Source organism: Candoia aspera, chromosome 6, assembly GCF_035149785.1.
Source record: "Candoia aspera isolate rCanAsp1 chromosome 6, rCanAsp1.hap2, whole genome shotgun sequence".
Classification (NCBI taxonomy): Eukaryota; Metazoa; Chordata; class Lepidosauria; order Squamata; family Boidae; genus Candoia; species Candoia aspera.
In genome coordinates, this window is record NC_086158.1 from 15,654,227 (window position 1) to 15,668,818 (window position 14,592).

The 14,592-nt window shown below is 41.7% G+C and overlaps 1 protein-coding gene across 1 annotated transcript in view; it reads left to right on the forward strand.

Moving 5' to 3' along the window:
- The window catches only part of SLC2A2 (solute carrier family 2 member 2), a 40,844-nt gene that overhangs the window by 9,751 nt on the left and 16,501 nt on the right, over positions 1-14,592 (forward strand). The window contains exons 2-6 of the mRNA XM_063306446.1: positions 4,888-4,983; positions 5,918-6,108; positions 10,446-10,570; positions 11,565-11,680; positions 13,632-13,794. Coding sequence (XP_063162516.1) covers positions 4,888-4,983; positions 5,918-6,108; positions 10,446-10,570; positions 11,565-11,680; positions 13,632-13,794 — 691 coding nt within the window. The remainder of the gene's footprint in view (positions 1-4,887; positions 4,984-5,917; positions 6,109-10,445; positions 10,571-11,564; positions 11,681-13,631; positions 13,795-14,592) is intronic.

Sequence of the window (14,592 nt, forward strand, 5' to 3'; positions counted from 1 at the left end):
GTTTTTTTAATGGGTGATGTCTGGTTTAGAAACACTTTTTCTTCTTGAGTTTGTTATGACTCTGAAATAACATGGCTAGGTGGAGCATGGGGAGGATACAGGACAGCAGAATCATTTGTTCAACATTTGGGCAAAGAAATGAATTGACTTCTGCTAAATAACTAAATAATTAAGAGCAGCGACATCACACTGACAACAAAGGTCCGCATAGTTAAAGCAATGGTGTTCCCCATAGTAACATATGGCTGCGAGAGCTGGACCATAAGGAAGGCTGAGAGAAGGAAGATCGATGCTTTTGAACTGTGGTGTTGGAGGAAAATTCTGAGAGTGCCTTGGACTGCAAGAAGATCAAACCAGTCCATCCTCCAGGAAATCAAGCCAGACTGCTCACTTGAGGGAATGATATTAAAGGCAAAACTGAAATACTTTGGCCACATAATGAGAAGACAGGACACCCTGGAGAAGATGCTGATGCTAGGGAGAGTGGAAGGCAAAAGGAAGAGGGGCCGACCAAGGGCAAGGTGGATGGATGATATTCTAGAGGTGACGGACTCGTCCCTGGGGGAGCTGGGGTTGTTGACGACCGACAGGAAGCTCTGGCGTGGGCTGGTCCATGAAGTCACGAAGAGTCGGAAGCGACTAAACGAATAAACAACAACAAAATAACTAAAAATGCTTTATAAACAAGTTCACTTGATTCTACAAGGTGTCTATAACCCAGTGTTTCTCAACCTGGTCAACTTTAAGATGTATGGACTTCAACTCCCAGAATTCCCCAGCCAGCCACTGTTTGTGGTAGTTTGGCAGGTCTTGACAACTTCTCTATTACTTACCTCTTAGGCAATTAAAGAGGGACTGTATTGGTCCTTAGTGAACCAATGTCTAGTTTGATGGGTTAATCAGGCCTTGTGCGTATTTATCACACATATACAATAAGTGGGGCTGTGTTGTTGTTTATTCGTTTAGTTGCTTCCGACTCCTCGTGACTTCATGGACCACCCCACGCCAGAGCTTCCTGTCGGTTGTCAACACCCCCAGCTCCCCCAGGGACGAGCCCGTCACCTCTAGAATATCATCCATCCATCTTGCCCTTGGTCGGCCCCTCTTCCTTTTGCCTTCCACTCTCCCTAGCATCAGCATCTTCTCCAGGGTGTCCTGTCTTCTCATTATGTGGCCAAAGTATTTCAGTTTTGCCTTTAATATCATTCCCTCAAGTGAGCAGTCTGGCTTGATTTCCTGGAGGATGGACTGGTTTGATCTTCTTGCAGTCCAAGGCACTCTCAGAATTTTCCTCCAACACCACAGTTCAAAAGCATCGATCTTCCTTCGCTCAGCCTTCCTTATGGTCCAGCTCTCGCAGCCATATGTTATTACAGGGAACACCATTGCTTTAACTATGCGGGCCTTTGTTGTCAGTGTGATGTCTCTGCTCTTCACTATTTTATCGAGATTTGTCATTGCTCTTCTTCCAAGGATTAAGCGTCTTCTGATTTCCTGACTGCAGTCAGCATCTGCAGTAATCTTTGCACCTAGGAATACAAAGTCTTTCACTGCTTCTACATTTTCTCCCTCTATTTGCCAGTTATCAATCAAGCTGGTTGCCATAATCTTGGTTTTTTTGAGGTTTAGCTGCAAACCAGCTTTTGCACTTTCTTCTTTCACCTTCATCATACGGCCCCTCAGTTCCTCTTCATTTTCAGCCATCAAAGTGGTATCATCTGCATATCTGAGATTGTTAATGTTTCTTCCAGCGATTTTAACCCCAGCCTTGGATTCCTCAAGGCCAGCTTGTCGCATGATGTGTTCTGCATACAAGTTGAATAGGTAGGGTGAGAGTATACAGCCCTGCCGTACTCCTTTCCCAATCTTAAACCAGTCTGTTGTTCCGTGGTCTGTTCTTACTGTTGCTACTTGGTCGTTATACAGATTCTTCAGGAGGCAGACAAGATGACTTGGTATCCCCATACCACTAAGAACTTGCCACAATTTGTTTTGGTCCACACAGTCAAAGGCTTTAGAATAGTCAATCAAACAGAAATAGATGTTTTTCTGAAACTCCCTGGCTTTTTCCATTATCCAGCGGATATTGGCAATTTGGTCTCTAGTTCCTCTGCCTTTTCTAAACCCAGCTTGTACATCTGGCAATTCTCGCTCCATGAACTGCTGAAGTCTACCTTGCAGGATCTTGAGCATTACCTTACTGGCATGTGAAATGAGTGCCACTGTTCGATAGTTTGAACATTCTTTAGTGTTCCCCCTTTTTTGGTATGGGGATATAAGTTGATTTTTTCCAGTCTGATGGCCATTCTTGTGTTTTCCAAATTTGCTGGCATATAGCATGCATTACCTTGACAGCATCATCTTGCAAGATTTTGAACAGTTCAGCTGGGATGCCGTCGTCTCCTGCTGCCTTGTTATTAGCAATGCTTCTTAAGGCCCACTCAACCTCACTCTTCAGGATGTCTGGCTCTAGCTCACTGACCACACCGTCAAAGCTATCCCCGATATTGTTATCCTTCCTATACAGGTCCTCTGTATATTCTTGCCACCTTTTCTTGATCTCTTCTTCTTCTGTAAGGTCCTTGCCATCTTTGTTTTTGATCATACCCATTTTGGCCTGGAATTTACCTCCAATGTTTCTAATTTTCTGGAAGAGGTCTCTTGTCCTTCCTATTCTATTGTCTTCTTCCACTTCCGCGCATTGCTTGTTTAAAAATAATTCCTTATCTCTTCTGGCTAACCTCTGGAATTTTGCATTTAATTGGGCATATCTCCCCCTATCACTGTTGCCTTTTGCTTTCCTTCTTTCTTGGGCTACTTCTAGTGTCTCAGCAGACAGCCATTTTGCCTTCTTGGTTTTCTCTTTCTTTGGGATGTATTTTGTTGCCGCCTCCTGAACAATGCTGCCAACTTCTGTCCATAGTTCTTCCGGGACCCTATCTACTAAGTCCAGTCCCTTAAATCGATTCTTCACCTCTACTGCATATTCCTTAGGAATATTAGTGAGCTCATATCTAGCTGATCTGTGGGTCTTCCCTAATCTCTTTAGTCTGATCCTAAATTGTGCAAGAAGAAGTTCGTGATCTGAACTACAGTCAGCTCCAGGCCTTGTTTTTACCGACTGTACAGATGTCCGCCACCTTCGGCTGCAAAGGATGTAGTCAATCTGATTTCGGTGTTGTCCATCTGGTGAAGTCCATGTATAAATCCGTCTCTTAGGTTGTTGGAAGAGAGTGTTTGTTATGCAGAGTGAATTGTCTTGGCAAAATTCTATCAGCCTGTGTCCTGCTTCGTTTTGTTCTCCCAGGCCATACTTACCTGTAATTCCAGGTGTCATTTGACTGCCCACCTTAGCATTCCAGTCTCCCGTGATGAAAATAACATCTCTTTTAGGCGTGTTGTCCAGTAGGTGCTGCAGATCCTCATAGAACTGCTCTACTTCAGCTTCTTCAGCATTTGTGGTTGGGGCGTATATTTGGATCACTGTGATGTTAGATGGCTTGCCCTGAATTCAAATTGAGATCATTCTGTCGTTTTTTGGGTTGTATCCAAGCACTGCTTTAGCCACTTTACTATTAATTATGAAGGCTACTCCATTTCTTCTGTGGTCCTCTTGTCCGCAGTAGTAGATCTGGTGGTCATTTGATGTGAAGTGGCCCATTCCAGTCCATTTCAGTTCACTGACACCCAGAATGTCTATCTTTAATCTTGACATCTCACCAATAACCACATCCAATTTGCCCTGGCTCATAGATCTTACATTCCAGGTTCCAATGGTGTGTTGATCCTTAGAACATCGGATTCGCCATTCACCACCAGCACCGTCGGCCGCTAGCCATCCTTTCGGCTTTGAGCTAGCTGCATCATCACGTCTGGGGCTAGTTGAGCTCATCCTCTGTTCCTCCCCAGTAGCATTTTTACCATCTTCCGACCTGGGTGTCTCATCTTCCGATGGTATACCGACATATCTCTGGTTACTGATCCATTTAGTTTTCACGGCAAGAATACTGAGGTGGGTTGCCATTACCTTCCCCAGGGATCGCATTTAGTCTGACCTCTCTGTCATGACCTTCCCGTCTTGGGTGGCCCTTCACGGTTTAGCTCATGGCATCATTGAGGTGCTCAAGCTCCAGCACCACGACAAGGTAACGATCCTTTGCTGAAGAAGTGGGGCTGTAGAAGGCACATAATGTCCTTGGTTGTAATTGTTCCACACAATGATCTGATTGCTCGTAAAGAGCTTCACTGATGTACGAATGTGGGATTTTTCTGAAATCTGCAAGGAACAATTAAACAAGCTCACGCAAGCCAAATGCTACCCTGGTTTTCTTTCCAAAATGTTCACCAAATGGTCAAAAAGAGCCACACTAGTATGTAAAAGAGAGTAGGGTTCCCAGATGGATATATATGCAGCCACACAATTATTTCAACATGCATCCAGCAGCAATATCTGGTTTTAATGAACCTGCAATTTGAAAGCCTTGTGGATTATCCTTTGCTGGACTCTCATACTGAAATTTAGAACAAATCCCTGCAAGTTAAAATAATATTCCTGCCTGCCCTGTCAAGAAAGCCACACCCAATGTGATGCACAAATTGTAGCAAGCAGGGATTTGGATTTGATAACCTCCACATATTTTGCATATTTAATACAATCATGGCAATACCCCTGACTGAAGATGTTGCTGTGCCTCTTTTTTGTTTGTTTGTTTTGATGTTTTGAATCCTGCCAGCCTTTAGAGGCATCATTCAAACCAGCTTTGATAGCTTTTCAAAGGATTCAAAGCAAAGGGTAGAAATACATAATGCACGCCTGATTTCTTCTTCAATCTGCTGTGATGGAAAAACAGTGTGATCTTGTACTCTTGTTTGTTGCTCTTTTCCTAGGACGTCACTGGTACTTTGTTTTTTGCCGTCTTTACTGCAGTGCTGGGTTTTTTCCAGTATGGCTACTGTATTGGAGTCATCAATGCTCCACAACAGGCAAGTAAATCTGATTATTTATATTGCATTCATATCATACCCTATATTTGGGACTTAGTTCTTTGACCTTGGACACCTTAACTATTTTGATATCTTCAGGACAAGAGATGCCTGCCTGGATTTTTTCCAAAAAGCATCTCTCCGAGATACAACATTAGGCAAAGCAGTATAAAATGTATGAACCCTACTATTGACTTGGATCTAATGTAACACAAATCAAAGTTTAGGACTGCATCTATGCATCCATTTATGTCTACCCTTTCTTCCTTTTCTGTGTGAGAGTGATTGAATTCACCAGCTTCCAGCTTCAGTTCAGTATCATTTCATCTGCCCTAACTGTTACAATTAGTTTTAACCCAGGTTAATTTGAACAAGCTAGGGCCATAAACCACAATCTGACACTGACTTGCTTGGGAAAGATAAAAGGACAAAATGCAATCAAGTGCTGCCAATCTCTTCCAGCATGTAGGTCTCTTCTAAGTTATTTTTCATGTACACCTAAAATGTAGCAATTAGTGGGCAAATTTCAGCAGAGAGAGGAATGAGAACTCCCAATCAGCACAAAACATGTTCTGCAGGTAACCACAAAGCCCTTTTTCCTAAATAGGTTAGCACTATAGCTAACCAGGTTGAGAAACCTGGAAAAAAGGCTACTTGAGATAGGTAACATTCTGATATGTTTCTTATACTAGTTGTGATCCTCATTGCTATGTTCTAGATACCAATTTTAATTACATTTGAAGGGGGTTAAATACAGATTTGGAAACATATATTGTACATGTATGGTTAGTTATTAGAGATCCAGACATGACTGCAGTTCCTTATCAAGTATACATTTGGTGGTTGGCAAATTCAGGTTGTGAAACATATACTGTCTGAATAAACTTAGTGTTTCGTGACTAATGACATGGCTAATACACTTTTGTCAACACAGGTCATCATGATCCACTACGCAATGGTCCTGGACATTCCAAGTACTAAAGATGAGACTGGTGCTCTTGTGCTTGATGAAGTATTGAAAGATCCAACAATCATGATGCTCTGGTCCTTGTCTGTGTCTATGTTTGCTGTTGGAGGAATGATTTCCTCCTTCACTGTTGGCTGGATTGGAGAAAAGATGCCAAGGTGAGAATTGTTTTTCCTTGTTGGGTTTCATGTGTAGCTGGAGAAAAAAAATTGACATCCTACGTGACTTAGGAGTTGATGAAAATAATTCTTATTGGGTTCTGACCACCATTTACACACTGCAGAAATTATTATGAGACTATAGCTTGGCAAAATTAAAGGAAGTAGAAGGAAGGGGAGACATGGTTAAGGAGATAATTGGAACATCTTTAGGAGAGCTACAGATTTTTGTTGGAAACAGTTCAAGATGGTAAGCATTTGTCCATGCAGTTGCCAGAGGCTGGGCCTAACGTGTTCACATAACATGCTTATCTTGATTACTAAATCAACTCATTTTCTGGACTTACACAATATATTGAATCTTGAACTAACCAAATGGGCTGGAACTGCACAACGAGCTAGACCACAAAAATCTAAGCAAGGAAAATACTAATAAATTTTTGCATGTTGTTTGAATGCTTCTGCTAGGTCTTTGCCTGACCTATTTAAATATGTTTTGTGTACTGAATGTCCATGTGATGTTGTGGCAGGTCTGCTGCTCCAAGGTAAGCAGTACAACAAATCAAGATTTTGTGCATCCTTACTCTTGAGCAATTTGCAGTTGCTGTTGCACCATTAGGAGGAACAGTTGGCTAGTTAAAAGTTATTATGAACCTTTAAAAATGATGACATTAAGCATGTAGACTTCAAAAACAAAATCTCATTCAAACTTTGATCAAGTCAGAAACAAAAGGAATGACTTTGGAACATCTTTAGTGCTTCAGGCACAATCCAGGTTGGGACCACAGTACAGGATTTCCATAAGGCTGTCACTTGACTTTCTCATCCATTTCCACTATGGAACAAGACTATCACTGGTTTTTCATTCTCACTGGGTTCCTACAGTGAGCATGGAAACTTCGCTAATTCTAATTTTCTTATATGCCCAAAGGATAAGATATTAGATGTTTATAGAGGATATCACCTTTCTCTACTAGAGCTTATAGGCCTCTCCAGGAAAATGAATGGCAGGAGGTCTTTACAGAACACAAATTAATTTCCTGAACCACCAGGAAACTGAGAAAGAAGGCGACAGGACAAATATAAAATATGGTAGAGGTCCTGTTTGTTTGTTTGTTCATTATATTTGTATGACTGCCTATTTTAGAGCACAACTCTGGGGGCTCACAACAACAATAAAACTATAAACCCTTTAAACCATAAAACAAAACTAAAAAGCCTGGTGCCTCAGTCATCCTCCTGGGATGCCCCAACAACCATCCACAAGGTTCTATCACTCTACCCCAGTGCCTGGTTAAAGATACAGGATGTTTTGGTCTTCCGGAATGCTAAGATGGTGGGGGCCTGCTGGATCACCAGGCGGAAGGTGTTCCATAAGGTAGGGGCAGCCATGGAAAAGACTGTTCTGATGTCTGGGATTTATTAGGGTCTGGATGGGGAAGAACAGGCTCAGATTCAATCACAGAAAGACAGAAGGGCTATGGGTACAGAGACCCTTTGAGTCGTGGGACTTGCCATCATTGGTTCTGAAACAGTTTGCACTTCCCCATCCAGAACTGATTCAGAACTTGGGAGTACTTTTGGAAACACAGCTCCTGCTCAAAGAACAGATGGCAGCTTTGGCCAAAAGAAGTTTTGCACAACTCATGTGGTGCACCAGTTACAACCATTCCTAGACCAAGCGCCTCCTGTTCATGTCTTCGTGGCTTCCTGTTTGGACTGTTGCAACTCAGTCTATATGGAGCTGCCCTTGAAGACCACCCAGAAGCTTCATGTGGTCAAGAATAGAGCTGCTCTTTTACTGATGGGAAAAAATTATTAAGTCTGTCTGTCTGTCTTCTGTCTATCTCTATATCTATCAATCCATTTGATTCTGGGTATCTAACGATCCATTAAAAACAATAAATGATTAAAAACAACACATCATGCTCTGTGTGACATTCACACAATCACATCTCCAAATATGGGCTCACCCAGCATCCTGGCTCATTGTCTGAGGGAAGAACCAAATCTTCAATTCCTTACAAAAGGCCAACAAGGTCAGGAACATCCAAATCTCTGGAGGTATGCTGTTTCATAGGACAGGCACTGCAACGTAACCTAACATCTCTACTTCAAGAGCTGCACTGGTTACCAGTCAGCTTCTGGTGCAATTCAAGGTACTGGTTGTCACCTTTAAAACTCTATATCGCTCAGGGCCTGGATAGTTATGAGGCCATCAATTCCCAGTGACTTCTGTCCAATAAGATCAAGCAGTATAGGCTTGCTCTGGGATTTCAGGCTGATGATCTTCCCCAGACATTCCTGGAGATGCAAAGGACTGGATGGTTAGCCTTTTAATGCAAAGGATGTCTCCATCTCTATATCATTTCCATAAACTAGGTTAATATCTGCTAGCTTGGTTGATGCTAAAGATGAAGTAGCTTAATGAGATAATATATATCAATCTTCCAGAACATCAGATCCTGAGAACAAAGAACAGGGAAGTCATGTTCTGTTTGTCAGTTTCTCAAAATGTCTACTTGGAATTTTAATGATGAACTAGATGGAATTTTGCTTTGATTCAACAAGGGTCTTCTTCACTTTTCAGTTCCATCTGGTTCCATAACAGTATTGGACTTGATGGGCTCCAAAATTCTTAGTCTATCATACTGCTGATCTCCTGGATTTGGGAAAGTAGTTGTAAAGAGAGAATAGGCAATTTTTCGTGCTATAGTCCATAGTGCTGATTGAATGCTACACTTCTAACAAGGTATGCAAGCATATGGTATGCATTCGTACACATCTGATGGGCATCAGCCAACAGATTTAGGTTATGAGGTCACAGTTAAAAAATATAATCAGGGAGGATTTGATTCTGATAATACTCCTTTTCCCATCCATTCTAAAGCTACGGTAATTATTTCTCATGATCAACAAACAGGCCACATGAACAAAGCTAATGTTTTAGACACTAGGAACAATCAATGGAACGGTCGCCCATCAGGGCTTAACTCTACCCTGTCTTTCTCCCACTGGCACTTACTTTTCACCTGATGTTGGAGTGCCAGGTCTTGATGTTCTTCCTGAAGGTCAGAAGAGTGGGGCCAACCTCACTCTTGTTGTTACTTTAAGGACCAACTTATCCAGGTGAAGGGCATCTACTTTAAATGATTACCCGGAGAGGATGCTTGGCTGCCCACACTGCAAGATATGGGGACTGGGACCCAGAGAATAAGGTTCTTAGTGGCAGCCCTCTCTCTGAAACAGCATACCTCCTGCAGTCATTCTTGTGTCTTTCAGGAAAGTGATAAAGACTTTCTGCAGGGCATTAGGACAGAAAGAGTTTAAATTAGGACAGCAACAGATTTCATGTTGGAGTTTTAAAATAGATTTTTTTTCTGTATATTGTAAGCTTCCTAGAGTTGCAGAAGCAGACAGTGTACATTGACTGGAAATAAAACAATAAAACAATATAAGTGTCACACTGGATAAGAGGAAAAGAATAGCAACCATAATGAGAAAAGAGGATGACAGAGAATAAACCTGTACTGATACCTCTGGGAACTTATCAGCCAGAGGAGTGAAGTTGAAATGATGGGAAGCTGAAAGGTGCCTACACTTCATCTTTATTAGAATAATCAGAGCAATGATACAGCCTACACTTTATCTGGGCTGTGCAAATGTAATAGGACTCAACCATGATTAAGGGACTGAAGAGGATACGGGTATATTTTCACAAGATGGCTGCTACGAAGTACAGTGCAGCCGAGCTACAAAGGCACCTGATGACTCTTCTTCTGAGAGGCTTAATAGCAAACTGTCCATCCAAGTTTTATTTTCTTGCAGCTGTGTCATGTGAATCCACCACTGACAAGCACTTCTGTACAGAAGAGTACGGAAAAAACCTCCTGTTTGTTTGTGTGTTTTGTAAGTCTGTTTAGGGGTTGTATGGTTTCTAAGCTATATAGTTTGGCTTTGCGCAATAAATGAACCTAGCCAATTAGGATTCAGTTCCCAACCCATGATTAAACAAATCATGGCTCAGCGCAAGGTGTAAATCCTGCCTATGGATTACAGCAGCAGCAGCAGCAGCCTTAGACTTAGTTAACGCAGAGGAAGTACAATTTTAACCAAGGTTAGCTAGCCTCTTCAAAGGAGACCCAGGTTAGTGCTAGCTGTGATTGTGGGAAAAGCCCTGTCTGAGTTTTGAGATGGAAAGGCAAAAATGGGCTGCCCATCCACCCATGTTCAGCTTTTTATCTATTATGGAGGTGCTTTCATCATTTCTGACACCCTCCAGTAGATCAAGGGTCATTTTAGATGATTGCTGAATATGCCTCTTCCTTTTATTCTAGAGTGAGAGCCATGCTACTAGTGAATGTCCTTGCAGTGTCTGGGAATATATTTTTTGCAGTGGCAAAACTTGGTCCTTCCCACATCCTGATAATTATCGGAAGATTCTTGACAGGCTTGCATGGTGGTAAGTTAAAGCTGATTCTCAGCAGATCATTTCTCCTCAGATTTTCCCAGGAACTTTAGTGATCATTTGCCAGTGAAAAAGGAACAGGCAGCGTGGTCAGCATTGACGGAGCAGTGGTTCTCTAGGGCTGAGATCTTCTCTTGGGGAAACCCGTTCTTCATCATCTGGCTTCTGAAATCAGCATGTGACATGGCATGAACAAAACAAGAAAGAAAAACCTGAATGTAAAGAGATGAGAGAGAAGTAGAGGAGCAATCTTTGAGAGACCTGGAATCTACATCCAGCAACCCCAAGCAACTGCCAGAGCTGTCCGTGGTTGAGAAGACTACAATAGGAACTGACTGTAGCATCTGGCGTAAACCCAGCAACCATCTGCTGAGGGGACCTTACAACTAATGCTTGCATTCAATACAGTTATGGGTAACTGGGCAGATAAAACCTAACAATCATACCAAAGCACTAGAAGAGTTGAATGTGTTGCCTTCTAGCATGGTTCAAGCTGAGTAGAGCAGCTCAAATGCACATTGCGGTTAAGCGCTGGAAATTCCAAGGACTTTAGAAAGCCAGAACCAATGTGGCAATCACAGGAGGCAATACTGGCATATGCAACCAAGAAAGAGTAAATAAATGAAAACATTTGAGAGAGATCCAAATTTGGCCAGCATCTGAAAACTCTTTCTTTCCCACATCAGTGCCCCTGTTCTGGATAGAAGAAGCTGAATTTAATATTCCACCAGCAAGAAACTACATGGAGGTACCCATGAAGTCACCAAGAGCTGCACGTGACTTAAAGGAGTATTTGTCTTTTTACTGAAACATCAAGATTCTTGGAAGGGCTAGGAGTCCTCCGTTTTTAAGTTTGTATTACTTATTTTGGGGGATATGATCTTCCTTCATATTTTAAAGGTGTTCCTAAAATAGCAGAGAAAATAATTGTTAAGATGCTGCACCCAGAAAGCCCCTCTGGTTTGCTTGTATGTTTTTGTTTGCCCAGGACTCTCATCTGGACTTGCTCCATTGTATATTGGAGAAATAGCCCCTGTTGCTCTCCGTGGAGCTCTGGGCTCCCTGAATCAGCTGGCTGTCGTTATAGGGATTCTCATCAGTCAGGTATGTAGGGCTGCGGGGAGGACTCAACGGTCATGAAACTAAGTTGTGCTGTCATAGCTATGTAGCTGTCGTTGAGAATGACAGGTTTTTAAAATATTTATTTAATTTATACACTGCCCACCTCACTGAAGTCCTAGCTCATTGATCTCGTTATTGCATGCATTTATTTATTTATTTATTTATTTATTTAGCATATTTATACATTGGGATTCCAAGTAAAAAGAAGTTTAAAAAAAAATCTGAAGGCAAACAGCCTATGGGCAAGGCCTAGGAAAATAGTTTCTGTTGTTGTTACAATTATAATAGCTATTTAAATATACACAACAATCAGCAAGTCATCAGAAGAATTGATACTAGTTGCATGTGATCAACAAATTCATAGATAACATTTCTCCACCTAAATGCATCCTAGTAGAGCAGAGGGGCTTTCTGAACAGTCTCCAAACTGCCCCTTAATTTGCAGCAGTATTGTCCAAGGTTAGTCTGTGTAAGACATGTCAGTGCATTTGCACAATGATTGAGAGTATCTGTCTATGCATCACCCTATCTGTGTGTCTGTCTGTCTACCTATTTACCAACTTTTCATATACACACACACACACACACATATATATACACACACACACAGTATATGTACGTAGGTATGTATGTACATATATGCTGTCTGAAGCAGGAGACAGAATCTAGGTGGACTTGGCTGAACTTAAAAGCTAAGCAGAGTTGGATCTCATTAGGATTTAAATGGGAGTCTACTAGAAAACCCCAGGGTAGCAGTATAGCCTGGGAAATTGAAAAGTCCCAGGAGAAGGCAGGAACATACAACTTAAAAACTGTTGCCAAAAAAATGGCATGTCCATGTCCATGTCCATGAAGTCACCAGGACTTGAGTTCAGCTCAAGGGAGTGAGTCTTTAGTTCCATTCCTTAAGCATTAACCAATAGATCATACTAAATTAGGATTGGTGTAATGTAGCCTATGAGGACAACTAGTACAAAGATGGATAACTTGCAACCTTTGGCCAAATTACAAAAGTCTGTTCCTTTGCTTTTTGATGCAGAGAAAGAAGAGGAGGATGTCTAAAAATGAAAGAGGACAAAGAGAAGCAAAGTGGGTGTTAGGGAGGAAACAAAACTGTGTCAAAATGATCGCACCAACCCCTTTTGGCTGTGGTCCTACCCATGACATGCTTGAGACTTACTTCTGAATGCAGGGCCTGATACATGCTTCTGGGAGACTTCTTTCCTTGATAGAAAGAAGGTTGTCTATTCTTAGTCTAGAGGTTGAAGCAGCAAAGCTCAAATGTATGTGGTTAAGCTACCTGGAGTCCAGTGGGATTGAGGCAGCTTATAAATATCATAAACAAGCAAGCAAAAGAATAGATAATTATAATAGCATATCCTGGAATGAAAAGTTTGTTTGTTTAACAGACTTGTATGCCGCCCAAATCCCAATGACTCTGGGCAATATATAAGTTTGTCTTTAAATCAAAAGCGACATTACACAGACACCTTCCAATAATTGAGATCATCATCATCATCATCACCATCAATTTATATCCTGGAGCTTAAGGAGACATACTTTTTTGTTCAGTTTTTCCCACAGCAACAATATGAGGTATGCGAGATAGGCTGGACTGAGAGAGAGTGGCCAGCGCAAAGTCACCCAGTCATCTTCTATGACTATGGTAGATCTGAACCCCAACCTCAGTCAAACATCTCCACCATTATACCACACTGGCCCTTGCGCTGCTGCCACCACCACCACCATCAGAAGAAGATAGAGAACAGTTGCATCTGGATTCCACCCAAACCGAGATGAGTCATAAGAGGTGTCCTCAGAAGGAGATTTATTTATGTCGCTACTGCACATACTCTTCCTGATTAATGCCAAGAATAATGACTTGACAAGGTTTTTATTTACATTTATTTATACTGTTCTATATTTTCTTCAGGTTCTTGGATTGGATGTCTTGCTGGGCAAGGAGAGCATCTGGCCATTGCTTCTGTGCCTGTCAGGTTGTGCAGCGGTTTTACAGATTTTTCTGCTCCTAATTTGTCCAGAGAGTCCTAGATACATGTACATAAAATGTGGAGACGTTGAAGGAGCCCAAAAAAGTAAGGAGGCTTATGCTAAATAGCCATTAGATTCTTCCAACTGCCTGAAAATCATGCTGGAAGGCGAATAGCTTCTTAGCTTCCTATGAGAAGTAGAACTTAGCTTTGATGAGGGAGTGGTATATTTGGCTAACTCAGGGGCTAGATTCAAGACTGTTGAGGAAGGAGGCAGTGCTCTGAAAATGCTCCAGGCTGGATCAAAGCCAGAGCATTGCAAATGAGAGTGAATAGAAACCAAAGGAAAAAATCAACATGTGAAATTTCAGGAACTTTTTGCAGTTAGGGACATAGAAAGTTAAGAGAGATCATTAGCCAGTCTTCACTGGTTCTCTAAACTGGTCCCTACCTGCAACAGAGTATCACATTCTACTTCTCCTACCAAATCAAGCGGGAACATAATAATTTAGACCACTCAAATTATTTTGGCATCTGAGGCAGAAAACGTCTCCCTAGCAAGCAGGGAAGTAAGGAAAAGGAAAAAAAGTTGTTCTTCCCTTTCAGGGATGACTTCAAAGGGAAAAAGCTGCTCCCCCAAAACATTTCCTAATCTCACTTTGCTTGTCAATAAGGCAAATACACTACACACAAAAAAAGCCATGTCCTAATCTCTGGGGTATTTAACGTATGGGGAAACCTCTGGTCCACTTTTAATGTCCTTTGCCACCTTTCTTTCCTCCCAAATAATTGTTTTGGAGTCACTGCTGTTATAACCAAAACCGACTGCTTCTGGTGGCCATTCCATTCTTCTTAAGGACAAGGCACTTTTTCCTAATAGTTTAGTTTGATTCTTTATTTTGA